Consider the following 18963-nt stretch of genomic DNA (forward strand, 5'->3'; position numbering starts at 1 on the left):
GGACTATCTCAATGTCTGATGATCCCCCCTGGACTATCTCAATGTCTGATGTTTCTCTGGACTATCTCAATGTCTGATGATCCCCCCTGGACTATCTCAATGTCCTGATGTTTCTCTGGACTATCTCAATGTCTGATGATCCCCCCTGGACTATCTCAATGTCCTGATGATCCCCTGGACTATCTCAATGTCCTGATGTTTCTCTGGACTATCTCAATGTCTGATGTTTCTCTGGACTATCTCAATGTCTGATGATCCCCCCTGGACTATCTCAATGTCCTGATGATCCCCTGGACTATCTCAATGTCTGATGTTTCTGGACTATCTCAATGTCCTGATGATCCCCTGGACTATCTCAATGTCCTGATGTTTCTCTGGACTATCTCAATGTCTGATGATCCCCCCTGGACTATCTCAATGTCCTGATGATCCCGTGGACTATCTCAATGTCCTGATGTTTCCTCCTGGACTATCTCAATGTCCTGATGTTTCCCTGGACTATCTCAATGTCTGATGTTTCCCTGGACTATCTCAATGTCTGATGTTTCTCTGGACTATCTCAATGTCTGTTGTTTCCCTGGACTATCTCAATGTCCTGATGATCCCCTGGACTATCTCAATGTCTGATGTTTCTCTGGACTATCTCAATGTCTGATGATCCCCTGGACTATCTCAATGTCCTGATGTTTCTCTGGACTATCTCAATGTCTGAAGATCCCCTGGACTATCTCAATGTCTGATGTTTCTCTGGACTATCTCCATGTCTGGTGATCCCCTGGACTATCTCAATGTCCTGATGTTTCTCTGGACTATCTCAATGTCTGATGATCCCCTGGACTATCTCAATGTCCTGATGTTTCTCTGGACTATCTCAATGTCCTGATGTTTCTCTGGACTATCTCAATGTCCTGATGATCCCCTGGACTATCTCAATGTCTGATGTTTCTGGACTATCTCAATGTCCTGATGATCCCCTGGACTATCTCAATGTCCTGATGTTTCTCTGGACTATCTCAATGTCTGATGATCCACCCTGGACTATCTCAATGTCCTGATGATCCCCTGGACTATCTCAATGTCTGTTGTTTCTCTGGACTATCTCAATGTCTGATGATCCCCTGGACTATCTCAATGTCCTGATGTTTCTCTGGACTATCTCAATGTCTGAAGATCCCCTGGACTATCTCAATGTCTGCTGTTTCTCTGGACTATCTCCATGTCTGATGATCCCCTGGACTATCTCAATGTTCTGATGTTTCTCTGGACTATCTCAATGTCTGATGATCCCCTGGACTATCTCAATGTCCTGATGTTTCTCTGGACTATCTCAATGTCTGATGATCCCCCCTGGACTATCTCAATGTCTGATGTTTCCCCCTGGACTATCTCAATGTCCTAATGATCCCCTGGACTATCTCAATGTCTGATGTTTCTGGACTATCTCAATGTCCTGATGATCCCCTGGACTATCTCAATGTCCTGATGTTTCTCTGGACTATCTCAATGTCCTGATGATCCCCTGGACTATCTCAATGTCTGATGTTTCTGGACTATCTCAATGTCCTGATGATCCCCTGGACTATCTCAATGTCCTGATGTTTCTCTGGACTATCTCAATGTCTGATGATCCCCCCTGGACTATCTCAATGTCCTGATGATCCCCTGGACTATCTCAATGTCCTGATGTTTCTCTGGACTATCTCAATGTCTGATGTTTCTGGACTATCTCAATGTCCTGATGATCCCCTGGACTATCTCAATGTCTGATGATCCCCTGGACTATCTCAATGTCTGATGATCCCCCCTGGACTATCTCAATGTCTGATGTTCCCCCCGGACTATCTCAATGTCTGATGTTTCTCTGGACTATCTCAATGTCTGATGTTTCCCTGGACTATCTCAATGTCCTGATGATCCCCTGGACTATCTCAATGTCCTGATGTTTCCCCCTGGACTATCTCAATGTCTGATGTTTCTCTGGACTATCTCAATGTCTGATGATCCCCCCTGGACTATCTCAATGTCCTGATGATCCCCTGGACTATCTCAATGTCTGATGTTTCTGGACTATCTCAATGTCTGATGATCCCCTGGACTATCTCAATGTCCTGATGTTTCTCTGGACTATCTCAATGTATGATGATCCCCTGGACTATCTCAATGTCCTGATGTTTCTCTGGACTATCTCAATGTCTGATGATCCCCCCTGGACTATCTCAATGTCTGATGTTTCTGGACTATCTCAATGTCCTGATGATCCCCTGGACTATCTCAATGTCCTGATGATCCCCTGGACTATCTCAATGTCCTGATGTTTCTCTGGACTATCTCAATGTCTGATGATCCCCCCTGGACTATCTCAATGTCCTGATGATCCCCTGGACTATCTCAATGTCCTGATGTTTCTCTGGACTATCTCAATGTCCTGATGATCCCCTGGACTATCTCAATGTCTGATGTTTCTGGACTATCTCAATGTCCTGATGATCCCCTGGACTATCTCAATGTCTGATGATCCCCCCTGGACTATCTCAATGTCCTGATGATCCCCTGGACTATCTCAATGTCCTGATGTTTCTCTGGACTATCTCAATGTCCTGATGTTTCCCCCGGACTATCTCAATGTCTGATGTTCCCCCCGGACTATCTCAATGTCTGATGTTTCTCTGGACTATCTCAATGTCTGATGTTTCCCTGGACTATCTCAATGTCCTGATGATCCCCTGGACTATCTCAATGTCCTGATGTTTCCCCCTGGACTATCTCAATGTCTGATGTTTCTCTGGACTATCTCAAAGTCTGATGTTTCTCTGGACTATCTCAATGTCTGATGATCCCCCCTGGACTATCTCAATGTCTGATGTTTCTCTGGACTATCTCAATGTCTGATGATCCCCCCTGGACTATCTCAATGTCCTGCTGATCCCCTGGACTATCTCAATGTCCTGATGTTTCTCTGGACTATCTCAATGTCTGATGTTTCCCCCTGGACTATCTCAATGTCCTGATGTTTCCCTGGACTATCTCAATGTCCTGATGTTTCCTCCTGGACTATCTCAATGTCCTGATGTTTCCCTGGAATATCTCAATGTCTGATGTTTCTCTGGACTATCTCAATGTCTGATGTTTCCCTGGACTATCTCAATGTCCTGATGATCCCCTGGACTATCTCAATGTCCTGATGTTTCCCCCTGGACTATCTCAATGTCTGATGTTTCTCTGGACTATCTCAAAGTCTGATGTTTCTCTGGACTATCTCAATGTCTGATGATCCCCCCTGGACTATCTCAATGTCTGATGTTTCCCCCTGGACTATCTCAATGTCCTGATGTTTCCCTGGACTATCTCAATGTCCTGATGTTTCCTCCTGGACTATCTCAATGTCCTGATGTTTCCCTGGAATATCTCAATGTCTGATGTTTCTCTGGACTATCTCAATGTCTGATGTTTCCCTGGACTATCTCAATGTCCTGATGATCCCCTGGACTATCTCAATGTCCTGATGTTTCCCCCTGGACTATCTCAATGTCTGATGTTTCTCTGGACTATCTCAAAGTCTGATGTTTCTCTGGACTATCTCAATGTCTGATGATCCCCCCTGGACTATCTCAATGTCTGATGTTTCTCTGGACTATCTCAATGTCTGATGATCCCCCCTGGACTATCTCAATGTCCTGATGTTTCTCTGGACTATCTCAATGTCTGATGTTTCCCCCTGGACTATCTCAATGTCCTGATGATCCCCTGGACTATCTCAATGTCCTGATGATCCCCTGGACTATCTCAATGTCTGATGTTTCTCTGGACTATCTCAATATCTGATGTTTCCCTGGACTATCTCAATGTCTGATGTTTCCCCCTGGACTATCTCAATGTCCTGATGTTTCCCTGGAATATCTCAATGTCTGATGTTTCTCTGGACTATCTCAATGTCTGATGTTTCCCTGGACTATCTCAATGTCCTGATGATCCCCTGGACTATCTCAATGTCCTGATGTTTCCCCCTGGATTATCTCAATGTCTGATGTTTCTCTGGACTATCTCAAAGTCTGATGTTTCTCTGGACTATCTCAATGTCTGATGATCCCCCCTGGACTATCTCAATGTCTGATGTTTCTCTGGACTATCTCAATGTCTGATGATCCCCCCTGGACTATCTCAATGTCCTGATGTTTCTCTGGACTATCTCAATGTCTGATGTTTCTCTGGACTATCTCAATGTCTGATGATCCCCCCTGGACTATCTCAATGTCCTGATGATCCCCTGGACTATCTCAATGTCCTGATGTTTCTCTGGACTATCTCAATGTCTGATGTTTCTCTGGACTATCTCAATGTCTGATGATCCCCCCTGGACTATCTCAATGTCCTGATGATCCCCTGGACTATCTCAATGTCTGATGTTTCTGGACTATCTCAATGTCCTGATGATCCCCTGGACTATCTCAATGTCCTGATGTTTCTCTGGACTATCTCAATGTCTGATGATCCCCCCTGGACTATCTCAATGTCCTGATGATCCCGTGGACTATCTCAATGTCCTGATGTTTCCTCCTGGACTATCTCAATGTCCTGATGTTTCCCTGGACTATCTCAATGTCTGATGTTTCCCTGGACTATCTCAATGTCTGATGTTTCTCTGGACTATCTCAATGTCTGTTGTTTCCCTGGACTATCTCAATGTCCTGATGATCCCCTGGACTATCTCAATGTCTGATGTTTCTCTGGACTATCTCAATGTCTGATGATCCCCTGGACTATCTCAATGTCCTGATGTTTCTCTGGACTATCTCAATGTCTGATGATCCCCTGGACTATCTCAATGTCTGATGTTTCTCTGGACTATCTCCATGTCTGATGATCCCCAGGACTATCTCAATGTCCTGATGTTTCTCTGGACTATCTCAATGTCTGATGATCCCCTGGACTATCTCAATGTCCTGATGTTTCTCTGGACTATCTCAATGTCTGATGATCCCCCCTGGACTATCTCAATGTCTGATGTTTCCCCCTGGACTATCTCAATGTCCTAATGATCCCCTGGACTATCTCAATGTCTGATGTTTCTGGACTATCTCAATGTCCTGATGATCCCCTGGACTATCTCAATGTCCTGATGTTTCTCTGGACTATCTCAATGTCCTGATGATCCCCTGGACTATCTCAATGTCCTGATGTTTCTCTGGACTATCTCAATGTCTGATGATCCCCCCTGGACTATCTCAATGTCCTGATGATCCCCTGGACTATCTCAATGTCTGATGTTTCTGGACTATCTCAATGTCCTGATGATCCCCTGGACTATCTCAATGTCTGATGTTCCCCCCGGACTATCTCAATGTCTGATGTTTCTCTGGACTATCTCAATGTCTGATGTTTCCCTGGACTATCTCAATGTCCTGATGATCCCCTGGACTATCTCAATGTCCTGATGTTTCCCCCTGGACTATCTCAATGTCTGATGTTTCTCTGGACTATCTCAATGTCTGATGATCCCCCCTGGACTATCTCAATGTCTGATGTTTCTCTGGACTATCTCAATGTCTGATGATCCCCCCTGGACTATCTCAATGTCCTGATGATCCCCTGGACTATCTCAATGTCCTGATGTTTCTCTGGACTATCTCAATGTCTGATGTTTCTCTGGACTATCTCAATGTCTGATGATCCCCCCTGGACTATCTCAATGTCCTGATGTTTCTCTGGACTATCTCAATGTCCTGATGTTCCCCCCGGACTATCTCAATGTCTGATGTTTCTCTGGACTATCTCAATGTCCTGATGATCCCCTGGACTATCTCAATGTCCTGATGATCCCCTGGACTATCTCAATGTCCTGATGTTTCCCCCTGGACTATCTCAATGTCTGATGTTTCTCTGGACTATCTCAAAGTCTGATGTTTCTCTGGACTATCTCAATGTCTGATGATCTCCCCTGGACTATCTCAATGTCTGATGTTTCTCTGGACTATCTCAATGTCTGATGTTCCCCCCGGACTATCTCAATGTCTGATGTTTCCCTGGACTATCTCAATGTCCTGATGATCCCCTGGACTATCTCAATGTCCTGATGTTTCCCCCTGGACTATCTCAATGTCTGATGTTTCTCTGGACTATCTCAAAGTCTGATGTTTCTCTCGACTATCTCAATGTCTGATGATCCCCCCTGGACTATCTCAATGTCTGATGTTTCTCTGGACTATCTCAATGTCTGATGATCCCCCCTGGACTATCTCAATGTCCTGATGATCCCCTGGACTATCTCAATGTCCTGATGTTTCTCTGGACTATCTCAATGTCTGATGTTTCTCTGGACTATCTCAATGTCTGATGATCCCCCCTGGACTATCTCAATGTCCTGATGTTTCTCTGGACTATCTCAATGTCTGATGTTTCCCCCTGGACTATCTCAATGTCCTGATGATCCCCTGGACTATCTCAATGTCTGATGTTTCTCTGGACTATCTCAATGTCCTGATGTTTCCCTGGACTATCTCAATGTCCTGATGTTTCCTCCTGGACTATCTCAATGTCCTGATGTTTCCTCCTGGACTATCTCAATGTCCTGATGTTTCCCTGGAATATCTCAATGTCTGATGTTTCTCTGGACTATCTCAATGTCTGATGTTTCCCTGGACTATCTCAATGTCCTGATGATCCCCTGGACTATCTCAATGTCCTGATGTTTCCCCCTGGACTATCTCAATGTCTGATGTTTCTCTGGACTATCTCAAAGTCTGATGTTTCTCTGGACTATCTCAATGTCTGATGATCCCCCCTGGACTATCTCAATGTCTGATGTTTCTCTGGACTATCTCAATGTCTGATGATCCCCCCTGGACTATCTCAATGTCCTGATGATCCCCTGGACTATCTCAATGTCCTGATGTTTCTCTGGACTATCTCAATGTCTGATGTTTCTCTGGACTATCTCAATGTCTGATGATCCCCCCTGGACTATCTCAATGTCCTGATGTTTCTCTGGACTATCTCAATGTCTGATGTTTCCCCCTGGACTATCTCAATGTCCTGATGTTTCTCTGGACTATCTCAATGTCTGATGATCCCCCCTGGACTATCTCAATGTCCTGATGATCCCCTGGACTATCTCAATGTCCTGATGTTTCTCTGGACTATCTCAATGTCTGATGTTTCCCCCTGGACTATCTCAATGTCCTGATGTTTCCCTGGACTATCTCAATGTCCTGATGTTTCCTCCTGGACTATCTCAATGTCCTGATGTTTCCCTGGAATATCTCAATGTCTGATGTTTCTCTGGACTATCTCAATGTCTGATGTTTCCCTGGACTATCTCAATGTCCTGATGATCCCCTGGACTATCTCAATGTCCTGATGTTTCCCCCTGGACTATCTCAATGTCTGATGTTTCTCTGGACTATCTCAAAGTCTGATGTTTCTCTGGACTATCTCAATGTCTGATGATCCCCCCTGGACTATCTCAATGTCTGATGTTTCTCTGGACTATCTCAATGTCTGATGATCCCCCCTGGACTATCTCAATGTCCTGATGTTTCTCTGGACTATCTCAATGTCTGATGTTTCCCCCTGGACTATCTCAATGTCCTGATGATCCCCTGGACTATCTCAATGTCCTGATGATCCCCTGGACTATCTCAATGTCTGATGTTTCTCTGGACTATCTCAATATCTGATGTTTCCCTGGACTATCTCAATGTCTGATGTTTCCCCCTGGACTATCTCAATGTCCTGATGTTTCCCTGGAATATCTCAATGTCTGATGTTTCTCTGGACTATCTCAATGTCTGATGTTTCCCTGGACTATCTCAATGTCCTGATGATCCCCTGGACTATCTCAATGTCCTGATGTTTCCCCCTGGATTATCTCAATGTCTGATGTTTCTCTGGACTATCTCAAAGTCTGATGTTTCTCTGGACTATCTCAATGTCTGATGATCCCCCCTGGACTATCTCAATGTCTGATGTTTCTCTGGACTATCTCAATGTCTGATGATCCCCCCTGGACTATCTCAATGTCCTGATGTTTCTCTGGACTATCTCAATGTCTGATGATCCCCCCTGGACTATCTCAATGTCCTGATGATCCCCTGGACTATCTCAATGTCCTGATGTTTCTCTGGACTATCTCAATGTCTGATGTTTCTCTGGACTATCTCAATGTCTGATGATCCCCCCTGGACTATCTCAATGTCCTGATGATCCCCTGGACTATCTCAATGTCTGATGTTTCTGGACTATCTCAATGTCCTGATGATCCCCTGGACTATCTCAATGTCCTGATGTTTCTCTGGACTATCTCAATGTCTGATGATCCCCCCTGGACTATCTCAATGTCCTGATGATCCCGTGGACTATCTCAATGTCCTGATGTTTCCTCCTGGACTATCTCAATGTCCTGATGTTTCCCTGGACTATCTCAATGTCTGATGTTTCCCTGGACTATCTCAATGTCTGATGTTTCTCTGGACTATCTCAATGTCTGTTGTTTCCCTGGACTATCTCAATGTCCTGATGATCCCCTGGACTATCTCAATGTCTGATGTTTCTCTGGACTATCTCAATGTCTGATGATCCCCTGGACTATCTCAATGTCCTGATGTTTCTCTGGACTATCTCAATGTCTGAAGATCCCCTGGACTATCTCAATGTCTGATGTTTCTCTGGACTATCTCCATGTCTGGTGATCCCCTGGACTATCTCAATGTCCTGATGTTTCTCTGGACTATCTCAATGTCTGATGATCCCCTGGACTATCTCAATGTCCTGATGTTTCTCTGGACTATCTCAATGTCCTGATGTTTCTCTGGACTATCTCAATGTCCTGATGATCCCCTGGACTATCTCAATGTCTGATGTTTCTGGACTATCTCAATGTCCTGATGATCCCCTGGACTATCTCAATGTCCTGATGTTTCTCTGGACTATCTCAATGTCTGATGATCCACCCTGGACTATCTCAATGTCCTGATGATCCCCTGGACTATCTCAATGTCTGTTGTTTCTCTGGACTATCTCAATGTCTGATGATCCCCTGGACTATCTCAATGTCCTGATGTTTCTCTGGACTATCTCAATGTCTGAAGATCCCCTGGACTATCTCAATGTCTGCTGTTTCTCTGGACTATCTCCATGTCTGATGATCCCCTGGACTATCTCAATGTTCTGATGTTTCTCTGGACTATCTCAATGTCTGATGATCCCCTGGACTATCTCAATGTCCTGATGTTTCTCTGGACTATCTCAATGTCTGATGATCCCCCCTGGACTATCTCAATGTCTGATGTTTCCCCCTGGACTATCTCAATGTCCTAATGATCCCCTGGACTATCTCAATGTCTGATGTTTCTGGACTATCTCAATGTCCTGATGATCCCCTGGACTATCTCAATGTCCTGATGTTTCTCTGGACTATCTCAATGTCCTGATGATCCCCTGGACTATCTCAATGTCTGATGTTTCTGGACTATCTCAATGTCCTGATGATCCCCTGGACTATCTCAATGTCCTGATGTTTCTCTGGACTATCTCAATGTCTGATGATCCCCCCTGGACTATCTCAATGTCCTGATGATCCCCTGGACTATCTCAATGTCCTGATGTTTCTCTGGACTATCTCAATGTCTGATGTTTCTGGACTATCTCAATGTCCTGATGATCCCCTGGACTATCTCAATGTCTGATGATCCCCTGGACTATCTCAATGTCTGATGATCCCCCCTGGACTATCTCAATGTCTGATGTTCCCCCCGGACTATCTCAATGTCTGATGTTTCTCTGGACTATCTCAATGTCTGATGTTTCCCTGGACTATCTCAATGTCCTGATGATCCCCTGGACTATCTCAATGTCCTGATGTTTCCCCCTGGACTATCTCAATGTCTGATGTTTCTCTGGACTATCTCAATGTCTGATGATCCCCCCTGGACTATCTCAATGTCCTGATGATCCCCTGGACTATCTCAATGTCTGATGTTTCTGGACTATCTCAATGTCCTGATGATCCCCTGCACTATCTCAATGTCCTGATGTTTCTCTGGACTATCTCAATGTCTGATGATCCCCCCTGGACTATCTCAATGTCCTGATGATCCCGTGGACTATCTCAATGTCCTGATGTTTCCTCCTGGACTATCTCAATGTCCTGATGTTTCCCTGGACTATCTCAATGTCTGATGTTTCCCTGGACTATCTCAATGTCTGATGTTTCTCTGGACTATCTCAATGTCTGTTGTTTCCCTGGACTATCTCAATGTCCTGATGATCCCCTGGACTATCTCAATGTCTGATGTTTCTCTGGACTATCTCAATGTCTGATGATCCCCTGGACTATCTCAATGTCCTGATGTTTCTCTGGACTATCTCAATGTCTGAAGATCCCCTGGACTATCTCAATGTCTGATGTTTCTCTGGACTATCTCCATGTCTGGTGATCCCCTGGACTATCTCAATGTCCTGATGTTTCTCTGGACTATCTCAATGTCTGATGATCCCCTGGACTATCTCAATGTCCTGATGTTTCTCTGGACTATCTCAATGTCCTGATGTTTCTCTGGACTATCTCAATGTCCTGATGATCCCCTGGACTATCTCAATGTCTGATGTTTCTGGACTATCTCAATGTCCTGATGATCCCCTGGACTATCTCAATGTCCTGATGTTTCTCTGGACTATCTCAATGTCTGATGATCCACCCTGGACTATCTCAATGTCCTGATGATCCCCTGGACTATCTCAATGTCTGTTGTTTCTCTGGACTATCTCAATGTCTGATGATCCCCTGGACTATCTCAATGTCCTGATGTTTCTCTGGACTATCTCAATGTCTGAAGATCCCCTGGACTATCTCAATGTCTGCTGTTTCTCTGGACTATCTCCATGTCTGATGATCCCCTGGACTATCTCAATGTTCTGATGTTTCTCTGGACTATCTCAATGTCTGATGATCCCCTGGACTATCTCAATGTCCTGATGTTTCTCTGGACTATCTCAATGTCTGATGATCCCCCCTGGACTATCTCAATGTCTGATGTTTCCCCCTGGACTATCTCAATGTCCTAATGATCCCCTGGACTATCTCAATGTCTGATGTTTCTGGACTATCTCAATGTCCTGATGATCCCCTGGACTATCTCAATGTCCTGATGTTTCTCTGGACTATCTCAATGTCCTGATGATCCCCTGGACTATCTCAATGTCTGATGTTTCTGGACTATCTCAATGTCCTGATGATCCCCTGGACTATCTCAATGTCCTGATGTTTCTCTGGACTATCTCAATGTCTGATGATCCCCCCTGGACTATCTCAATGTCCTGATGATCCCCTGGACTATCTCAATGTCCTGATGTTTCTCTGGACTATCTCAATGTCTGATGTTTCTGGACTATCTCAATGTCCTGATGATCCCCTGGACTATCTCAATGTCTGATGATCCCCTGGACTATCTCAATGTCTGATGATCCCCCCTGGACTATCTCAATGTCTGATGTTCCCCCCGGACTATCTCAATGTCTGATGTTTCTCTGGACTATCTCAATGTCTGATGTTTCCCTGGACTATCTCAATGTCCTGATGATCCCCTGGACTATCTCAATGTCCTGATGTTTCCCCCTGGACTATCTCAATGTCTGATGTTTCTCTGGACTATCTCAATGTCTGATGATCCCCCCTGGACTATCTCAATGTCTGATGTTTCTCTGGACTATCTCAATGTCTGATGATCCCCCCTGGACTATCTCAATGTCCTGATGATCCCCTGGACTATCTCAATGTCCTGATGTTTCTCTGGACTATCTCAATGTCTGATGTTTCTCTGGACTATCTCAATGTCTGATGATCCCCCCTGGACTATCTCAATGTCCTGATGTTTCTCTGGACTATCTCAATGTCCTGATGTTCCCCCCGGACTATCTCAATGTCTGATGTTTCTCTGGACTATCTCAATGTCCTGATGATCCCCTGGACTATCTCAATGTCCTGATGATCCCCTGGACTATCTCAATGTCCTGATGTTTCCCCCTGGACTATCTCAATGTCTGATGTTTCTCTGGACTATCTCAAAGTCTGATGTTTCTCTGGACTATCTCAATGTCTGATGATCCCCCCTGGACTATCTCAATGTCTGATGTTTCTCTGGACTATCTCAATGTCTGATGTTCCCCCCGGACTATCTCAATGTCTGATGTTTCTCTGGACTATCTCAATGTCTGATGTTTCCCTGGACTATCTCAATGTCCTGATGATCCCCTGGACTATCTCAATGTCCTGATGTTTCCACCTGGACTATCTCAATGTCTGATGTTTCTCTGGACTATCTCAAAGTCTGATGTTTCTCTGGACTATCTCAATGTCTGATGATTCCCCCTGGACTATCTCAATGTCTGATGTTTCTCTGGACTATCTCAATGTCTTATGATCCCCCCTGGACTATCTCAATGTCCTGATGATCCCCTGGACTATCTCAATGTCCTGATGTTTCTCTGGACTATCTCAATGTCTGATGTTTCTCTGGACTATCTCAATGTCTGATGATCCCCCCTGGACTATCTCAATGTCCTGATGTTTCTCTGGACTATCTCAATGTCTGATGTTTCCCCCAGGACTATCTCAATGTCCTGATGATCCCCTGGACTATCTCAATGTCTGATGTTTCTCTGGACTATCTCAATGTCCTGATGTTTCCCTGGACTATCTCAATGTCCTGATGTTTCCTCCTGGACTATCTCAATGTCCTGATGTTTCCTCCTGGACTATCTCAATGTCCTGATGTTTCCCTGGAATATCTCAATGTCTGATGTTTCTCTGGACTATCTCAATGTCTGATGTTTCCCTGGACTATCTCAATGTCCTGATGATCCCCTGGACTATCTCAATGTTCTGATGTTTCCCCCTGGACTATCTCAATGTCTGATGTTTCTCTGGACTATCTCAAAGTCTGATGTTTCTCTGGACTATCTCAATGTCTGATGATCCCCCCTGGACTATCTCAATGTCTGATGTTTCTCTGGACTATCTCAATGTCTGATGATCCCCCCTGGACTATCTCAATGTCCTGATGTTTCTCTGGACTATCTCAATGTCTGATGTTTCCCCCTGGACTATCTCAATGTCCTGATGATCCCCTGGACTATCTCAATGTCCTGATGATCCCCTGGACTATCTCAATGTCTGATGTTTCTCTGGACTATCTCAATATCTGATGTTTCCCTGGACTATCTCAATGTCTGATGTTTCCCCCTGGACTATCTCAATGTCCTGATGTTTCTCTGGACTATCTCAATGTCTGATGTTCCCCCGGACTATCTCAATGTCTGATGTTTCTCTGGACTATCTCAATGTCTGATGTTTCCCTGGACTATCTCAATGTCCTGATGATCCCCTGGACTATCTCAATGTCCTGATGTTTCCCCCTGGACTATCTCAATGTCTGATGTTTCTCTGGACTATCTCAAAGTCTGATGTTTCTCTGGACTATCTCAATGTCTGATGATTCCCCCTGGACTATCTCAATGTCTGATGTTTCTCTGGACTATCTCAATGTCTGATGATCCCCCCTGGACTATCTCAATGTCCTGATGATCCCCTGGACTATCTCAATGTCCTGATGTTTCTCTGGACTATCTCAATGTCTGATGTTTCTCTGGACTATCTCAATGTCTGATGATCCCCCCTGGACTATCTCAATGTCCTGATGTTTCTCTGGACTATCTCAATGTCTGATGTTTCCCCCTGGACTATCTCAATGTCCTGATGATCCCCTGGACTATCTCAATGTCTGATGTTTCTCTGGACTATCTCAATGTCCTGATGTTTCCCTGGACTATCTCAATGTCCTGATGTTTCCTCCTGGACTATCTCAATGTCCTGATGTTTCCTCCTGGACTATCTCAATGTCCTGATGTTTCCCTGGAATATCTCAATGTCTGATGTTTTTCTGGACTATCTCAATGTCTGATGTTTCCCTGGACTATCTCAATGTCCTGATGATCCCCTGGACTATCTCAATGTTCTGATGTTTCCCCCTGGACTATCTCAATGTCTGATGTTTCTCTGGACTATCTCAAAGTCTGATGTTTCTCTGGACTATCTCAATGTCTGATGATCCCCCCTGGACTAACTCAATGTCTGATGTTTCTCTGGACTATCTCAATGTCTGATGATCCCCCCTGGACTATCTCAATGTCCTGATGTTTCTCTGGACTATCTCAATGTCTGATGTTTCCCCCTGGACTATCTCAATGTCCTGATGATCCCCTGGACTATCTCAATGTCCTGATGATCCCCTGGACTATCTCAATGTCTGATGTTTCTCTGGACTATCTCAATATCTGATGTTTCCCTGGACTATCTCAATGTCTGATGTTTCCCCCTGGACTATCTCAATGTCCTGATGTTTCCCTGGACTATCTCAAAGTCTGATGTTTCTCTGGACTATCTCAATGTCTGATGATCCCCCCTGGACTATCTCAATGTCCTGATGATCCCCTGGACTATCTCAATGTCCTGATGTTTCCTCCTGGACTATCTCAATGTCCTGATGTTTCCCTGGACTATCTCAATGTCTGATGTTTCCCTGGACTATCTCAATGTCCTGATGATCCCCTGGACTATCTCAATGTCCTGATGTTTCCCCCTGGACTATCTCAATGTCTGATGTTTCTCTGGACTATCTCAATGTCTGATGTTTCTCTGGACTATCTCAATGTCTGATGATCCCCCCTGGACTATCTCAATGTCTGATGTTTCTCTGGACTATCTCAATGTCTGATGATCCCCCCTGGACTATCTCAATGTCCTGATGTTTCTCTGGACTATCTCAATGTCTGATGTTTCTCTGGACTATCTCAATGTCTGATGATCCCCCCTGGACTATCTCAATGTCCTGATGATCCCCTGGACTATCTCAATGTCCTGATGTTTCTCTGGACTATCTCAATGTCTGATGTTTCTCTGGACTATCTCAATGTCTGATGATCCCCCCTGGACTATCTCAATGTCCTGATGTTTCTCTGGACTATCTCAATGTCTGATGTTTCCCCCTGGACTATCTCAATGTCCTGATGATCCCCTGGACTATCTCAATGTCCTGATGTTTCCCTGGACTATCTCAATGTCCTGATGTTTCCTCCTGGACTATCTCAATGTCCTGATGTTTCCCTGGACTATCTCAATGTCCTGATGTTTCCCTGGAATATCTCAATGTCCTGATGTTTTGAAATGACCTATTAGTACAGGTAGTACAGGTCATTTCATTGATAAACCATGTCATATGGCTATGGCTTCGTATTTTTCTACAGAAGTGGTTTGCCGTTGCCTTCTTCTGGACAGTGTCTTTACAAGACGGGTGACCCCAGTCATTATCAATACTCTTCAGAGATTGTCTGCCCGGCGTCAGTGGTCACATAACCAGGACTTGTGATCTGCACCGGCTGCTCATACGACCATCGACCACCTGCTCCCATGGTTTCACGTCACTCTGTATTTTGGGTGGGGGGGGGGTTTGGGGAAGACTGAGCAGGTGCTACCCCCTGCCCAACTGTAACCTGCAGGCTGGCAGAGGGAAGAAGTGCCTTACACCTCCTTGGAACTGTGTACTTTCACGCAATCAAATCATCACACAGTGCATCAAGATAGAATGAGGTAAAGGAATAATATAATGCAGACTAAAGTGTAACAGCTTAAGAGAAAGTGCAGTTGAGGTGGACAATAAGGTCCAAGGGCAATATGTGGTTCATTGTGAAGTCAAGAATCCATTGTATCTTACAATAGTCTTTGTACAGTGGACTAGAAGCTGCCCTTGAGCCTGGTGGTACGTCGTCAGGCTTTTGTATCTTCTGCCCGATGGAAGATGGAGGAAGTGAGATGCTGGGGTTTTTGATGATGTTTCCTGCTTTACTGAAGCAGCAAGATGTGTGGACAGAGTCAGTGGCTGTCGCAGACCTTCGAGGCAGAAGAGCCCTGAGACAATAGTGAGCTGGTTGCATTTCAATCCCCTGCAGGTCCTGGGCTCACGGCCCGCCCTCTGTGTGGACATCCTGGACGATGGCAGCTCCACGGCTTTGATGGTGGTGGGCTTCGTGCTGGTGACGCCGCTGGGAGTCCTCGCCCTCGCCGCCTACTGCCGCCTGGCACGGCACCTTCAGCTCGGCCTCTGCTTCGTCCCTTACAGCAAGGCCGTCTACCGGAACCTGCCGGCCGCACGCTACCGGGCCGGTGGGGTGTGCTGCCTCCAGGGTGCCCAGGAGCCGGGCAAAGTCTGGGTCTAGGGCGCAGCGGAGGGGGCGAGAGGCGGCGGAAGTACTTTGTACTTTGACTGAGCAGCCGGTGACTCTGGGGAGGAGGCTGGTGAGAGGGGTGCAGAAGTCTTGACAAACCCCCTATCCCCGTGGTGGGGGGGGGACTGTGGGACGTCCTTACTCCTCCTGCTGGCCTCCTATCAAATGCTTGACTACAGGAGGCTTCACACCCAACCCCCTGATCAGAGCCGGCGGGTTTCCTGTCGCTGACTTGCATGGGGGGGAGGAAGAGGGACACAGCGTTAACAAGTAGGACTGGTGGGTGGGGCTGAAATCCCCTCCCATCCCATCATAGGTTCAAAGGTTCATTTATTATACGCCTCTGAAATTCCTCTTCTCCAGACTGCCACGAAACCGGGAGAGAAAAGCACGGCAGCGCAATCATCTACATACCCCCTCCCAAATCCTCCTCCCCACACAAAAAAAATGGAACAGGCACCTCAACCCTCAAAGCCCCTTCTCTCGCACACAAAATAAAATGAGGATTGGGCAAAAAGCACAGAATATAAAAAACTACAAGACTGAAAAAAGTGCAAGTCCTTATCCAAAAAGCAGAAAGCTTGGGTGTCGTTCTGCAGGCACGGCAGCCCCCCTTTCCCTCTCCACAGCGGGGCGATCCCCCAGCGATCGAAAGGCCTTCTGCCCTCTCCAATATCAGACTGATCCCCCAGGTGATCGAAAGGCCTTCTGCCCTCTCCAATATCAGACTGATCCCCCAGGTGATCGAAAGGCCTTCTGCCCTCTCCAATATCAGACTGATCCCCCAGGTGATCGAAAGGCCTTCTGCCCTCTCCAATATCAGACTGATCCCCCAGGTGATCGAAAGGCCTTCTGCCCTCTCCAATATCAGACTGATCCCCCAGGTGATCGAAAGGCCTTCTGCCCTCTCCAATATCAGACTGATCCCCCAGCGATCGAAAGGCCTTCTGCCCTCTCCAATATCAGACTGATCCCCCAGCGATCGAAAGGCCTTCTGCCCTCTCCAATATCAGATTGATCCCCCAGGTGATCGAAAGGCCTTCTGCCCTCTCCAATATCAGACTGATCCCCCAGGTGATTGAAAGGCCTTCTGCCCTCTCCAATATCAGACTGATCCCCCAGGTGATCGAAAGGCCTTCTGCCCTCTCCAATATCAGACTGATCCCCCAGGTGATCGAAAGGCCTTCAGCCCTCTCCAATATCAGACTGATCCCCCAGGTGATCGAAAGGCCTTCTGCCCTCTCCAATATCAGACTGATCCCCCAGGTGATCGAAAGGCCTTCTGCCCTCTCCAATATCAGACTGATCCCCCAGGTGATTGAAAGGCCTTCTGCCCTCTCCAATATCAGACTGATCCCCCAGTGATCGAAAGGCCTTCTGCCCTCTCCACTATCAGACTGATCCCCCAGGTGATTGAAAGGCCTTCTGCCTTGCCTCGATGTCCGTTCAGCCTGACATTCCCTGTAGATGGCTCAGCAGATAGTCCAAACCCAACACCATAATTTGTTCCAGCTGTCAGTCATTCAATCCCCCTCCTCAGTCCCATCCAGCCATTCTGTCCTCGGCCTTCTCCTCCATAGAGTCATACAGTAAGAAACAGACCCTTCGGCCCAAAGCATCCATGCTGACCAATCTAAGCGGGTTTCATTTGCTCTGGTGAAGCTGAAGAACTACAAGAAGAGAACCTCGTACCCCTCACTATGGAGTCTACATTTCGACGCCATGAATGTTGAATGCACCAGTTCAAATGTAACCTGCCAGGGAAGGCCACTCAGCCCATCATTACTGTCACCCAGCCCATGGGATCAGCAGCAGCAGAATGAGGCCATTTGGCCCATTGAGTCTGCTTGCCAGTCAACCACGGCCAATTTCTTTTCTCTCCTACCTTCTCCCTGTAAACCTGAACCCTCTTACCAGGCAAGAACCTTTCAATCTGTGCCTTAAATTCAACCAGTGCCTTGGCCTTGATAGTTCTCTGTGGCTAAATAAATTCCTCCCCATCTCCATTCTAAATGGATGTCCTTGTATTCTGAGGCTGTGCAAAGTCACCCGTGCTAGGAAATATCCTCTCTACGTCCACTCTATCTGGGCCTTTCAACATTCGATAGGTTTCAATGGTTTTGCTCCCTCCCCGCCCCCACTCTTCTGAACTCCAGTGAGTACAGGCCCAGAGCCATCAAATGCTCCTCATTTATTAAGCCCTTCATTTTCGTGAGCCTCCTCTGGACCATCTCCAGTGGTAGCGCATCTTTCCTGAGGTACAGGGTGCAAAACTGCTCGCAATATTCCAAATGCGACTGACCAAGGCCTTATGAAGCCTCAGTGTTACATTCTTGCTTTTGTATTCTAGTCCTCTGGGAATGAATGCCAAGATTGCATCTCCGATTTCTGAATTCCCTCCACCTCTAGAAAATAGTCTACCTTTTATTCCTCCGCCCAAAGTGCACAACTCAACACTTCCCGGCGCTGAATTCCATCCGCCACTTCCTCACCCACACTTGCACCCTGTGTAATCCTACAGGCTCCCTGTCTCCACCACACGACCTGTTCCCTCCTCCCGTTTTGGTGTCCTCTGCAGACTTGGCCATCGTTCCCTTGTGATGATCATTCCATTACTCACTGGGATCGTGGCTGTAGCTCAGCCTACCTTCCGGCCTTCTCCCCACAAACCCCAGTCACATCACTGACGAG

General features: G+C 46.2%; 1 protein-coding gene across 3 annotated transcripts in view; it reads left to right on the forward strand.

The window, feature by feature from the left end:
- LOC140729210 (transmembrane protein 88-like) overlaps window positions 1–18963 on the forward strand; it is a 35129-nt gene that overhangs the window by 15487 nt on the left and 679 nt on the right. The window contains exons 2-3 of one of the 3 annotated variants that reach the window (XR_012099287.1): window positions 15997–17597; window positions 17645–18963. The exon at window positions 17645–18963 is cut by the window's right edge and continues 679 nt beyond it. Coding sequence is in view for 1 of the 3 variants with exons in the window: in XM_073048724.1 (XP_072904825.1) it covers window positions 15997–16263 (267 nt within the window). In the remaining 2 variants the exon portion in view is untranslated. Of the gene's footprint in view, window positions 1–15996 lie in introns of all 3 variants that reach the window. The other 2 variants (XR_012099288.1, XM_073048724.1) reach the window with 2 other exon arrangements.

The sequence above is a fragment of the Hemitrygon akajei genome, chromosome 6, assembly GCF_048418815.1.
Source record: "Hemitrygon akajei chromosome 6, sHemAka1.3, whole genome shotgun sequence".
Taxonomy (NCBI): Eukaryota; Metazoa; Chordata; class Chondrichthyes; order Myliobatiformes; family Dasyatidae; genus Hemitrygon; species Hemitrygon akajei.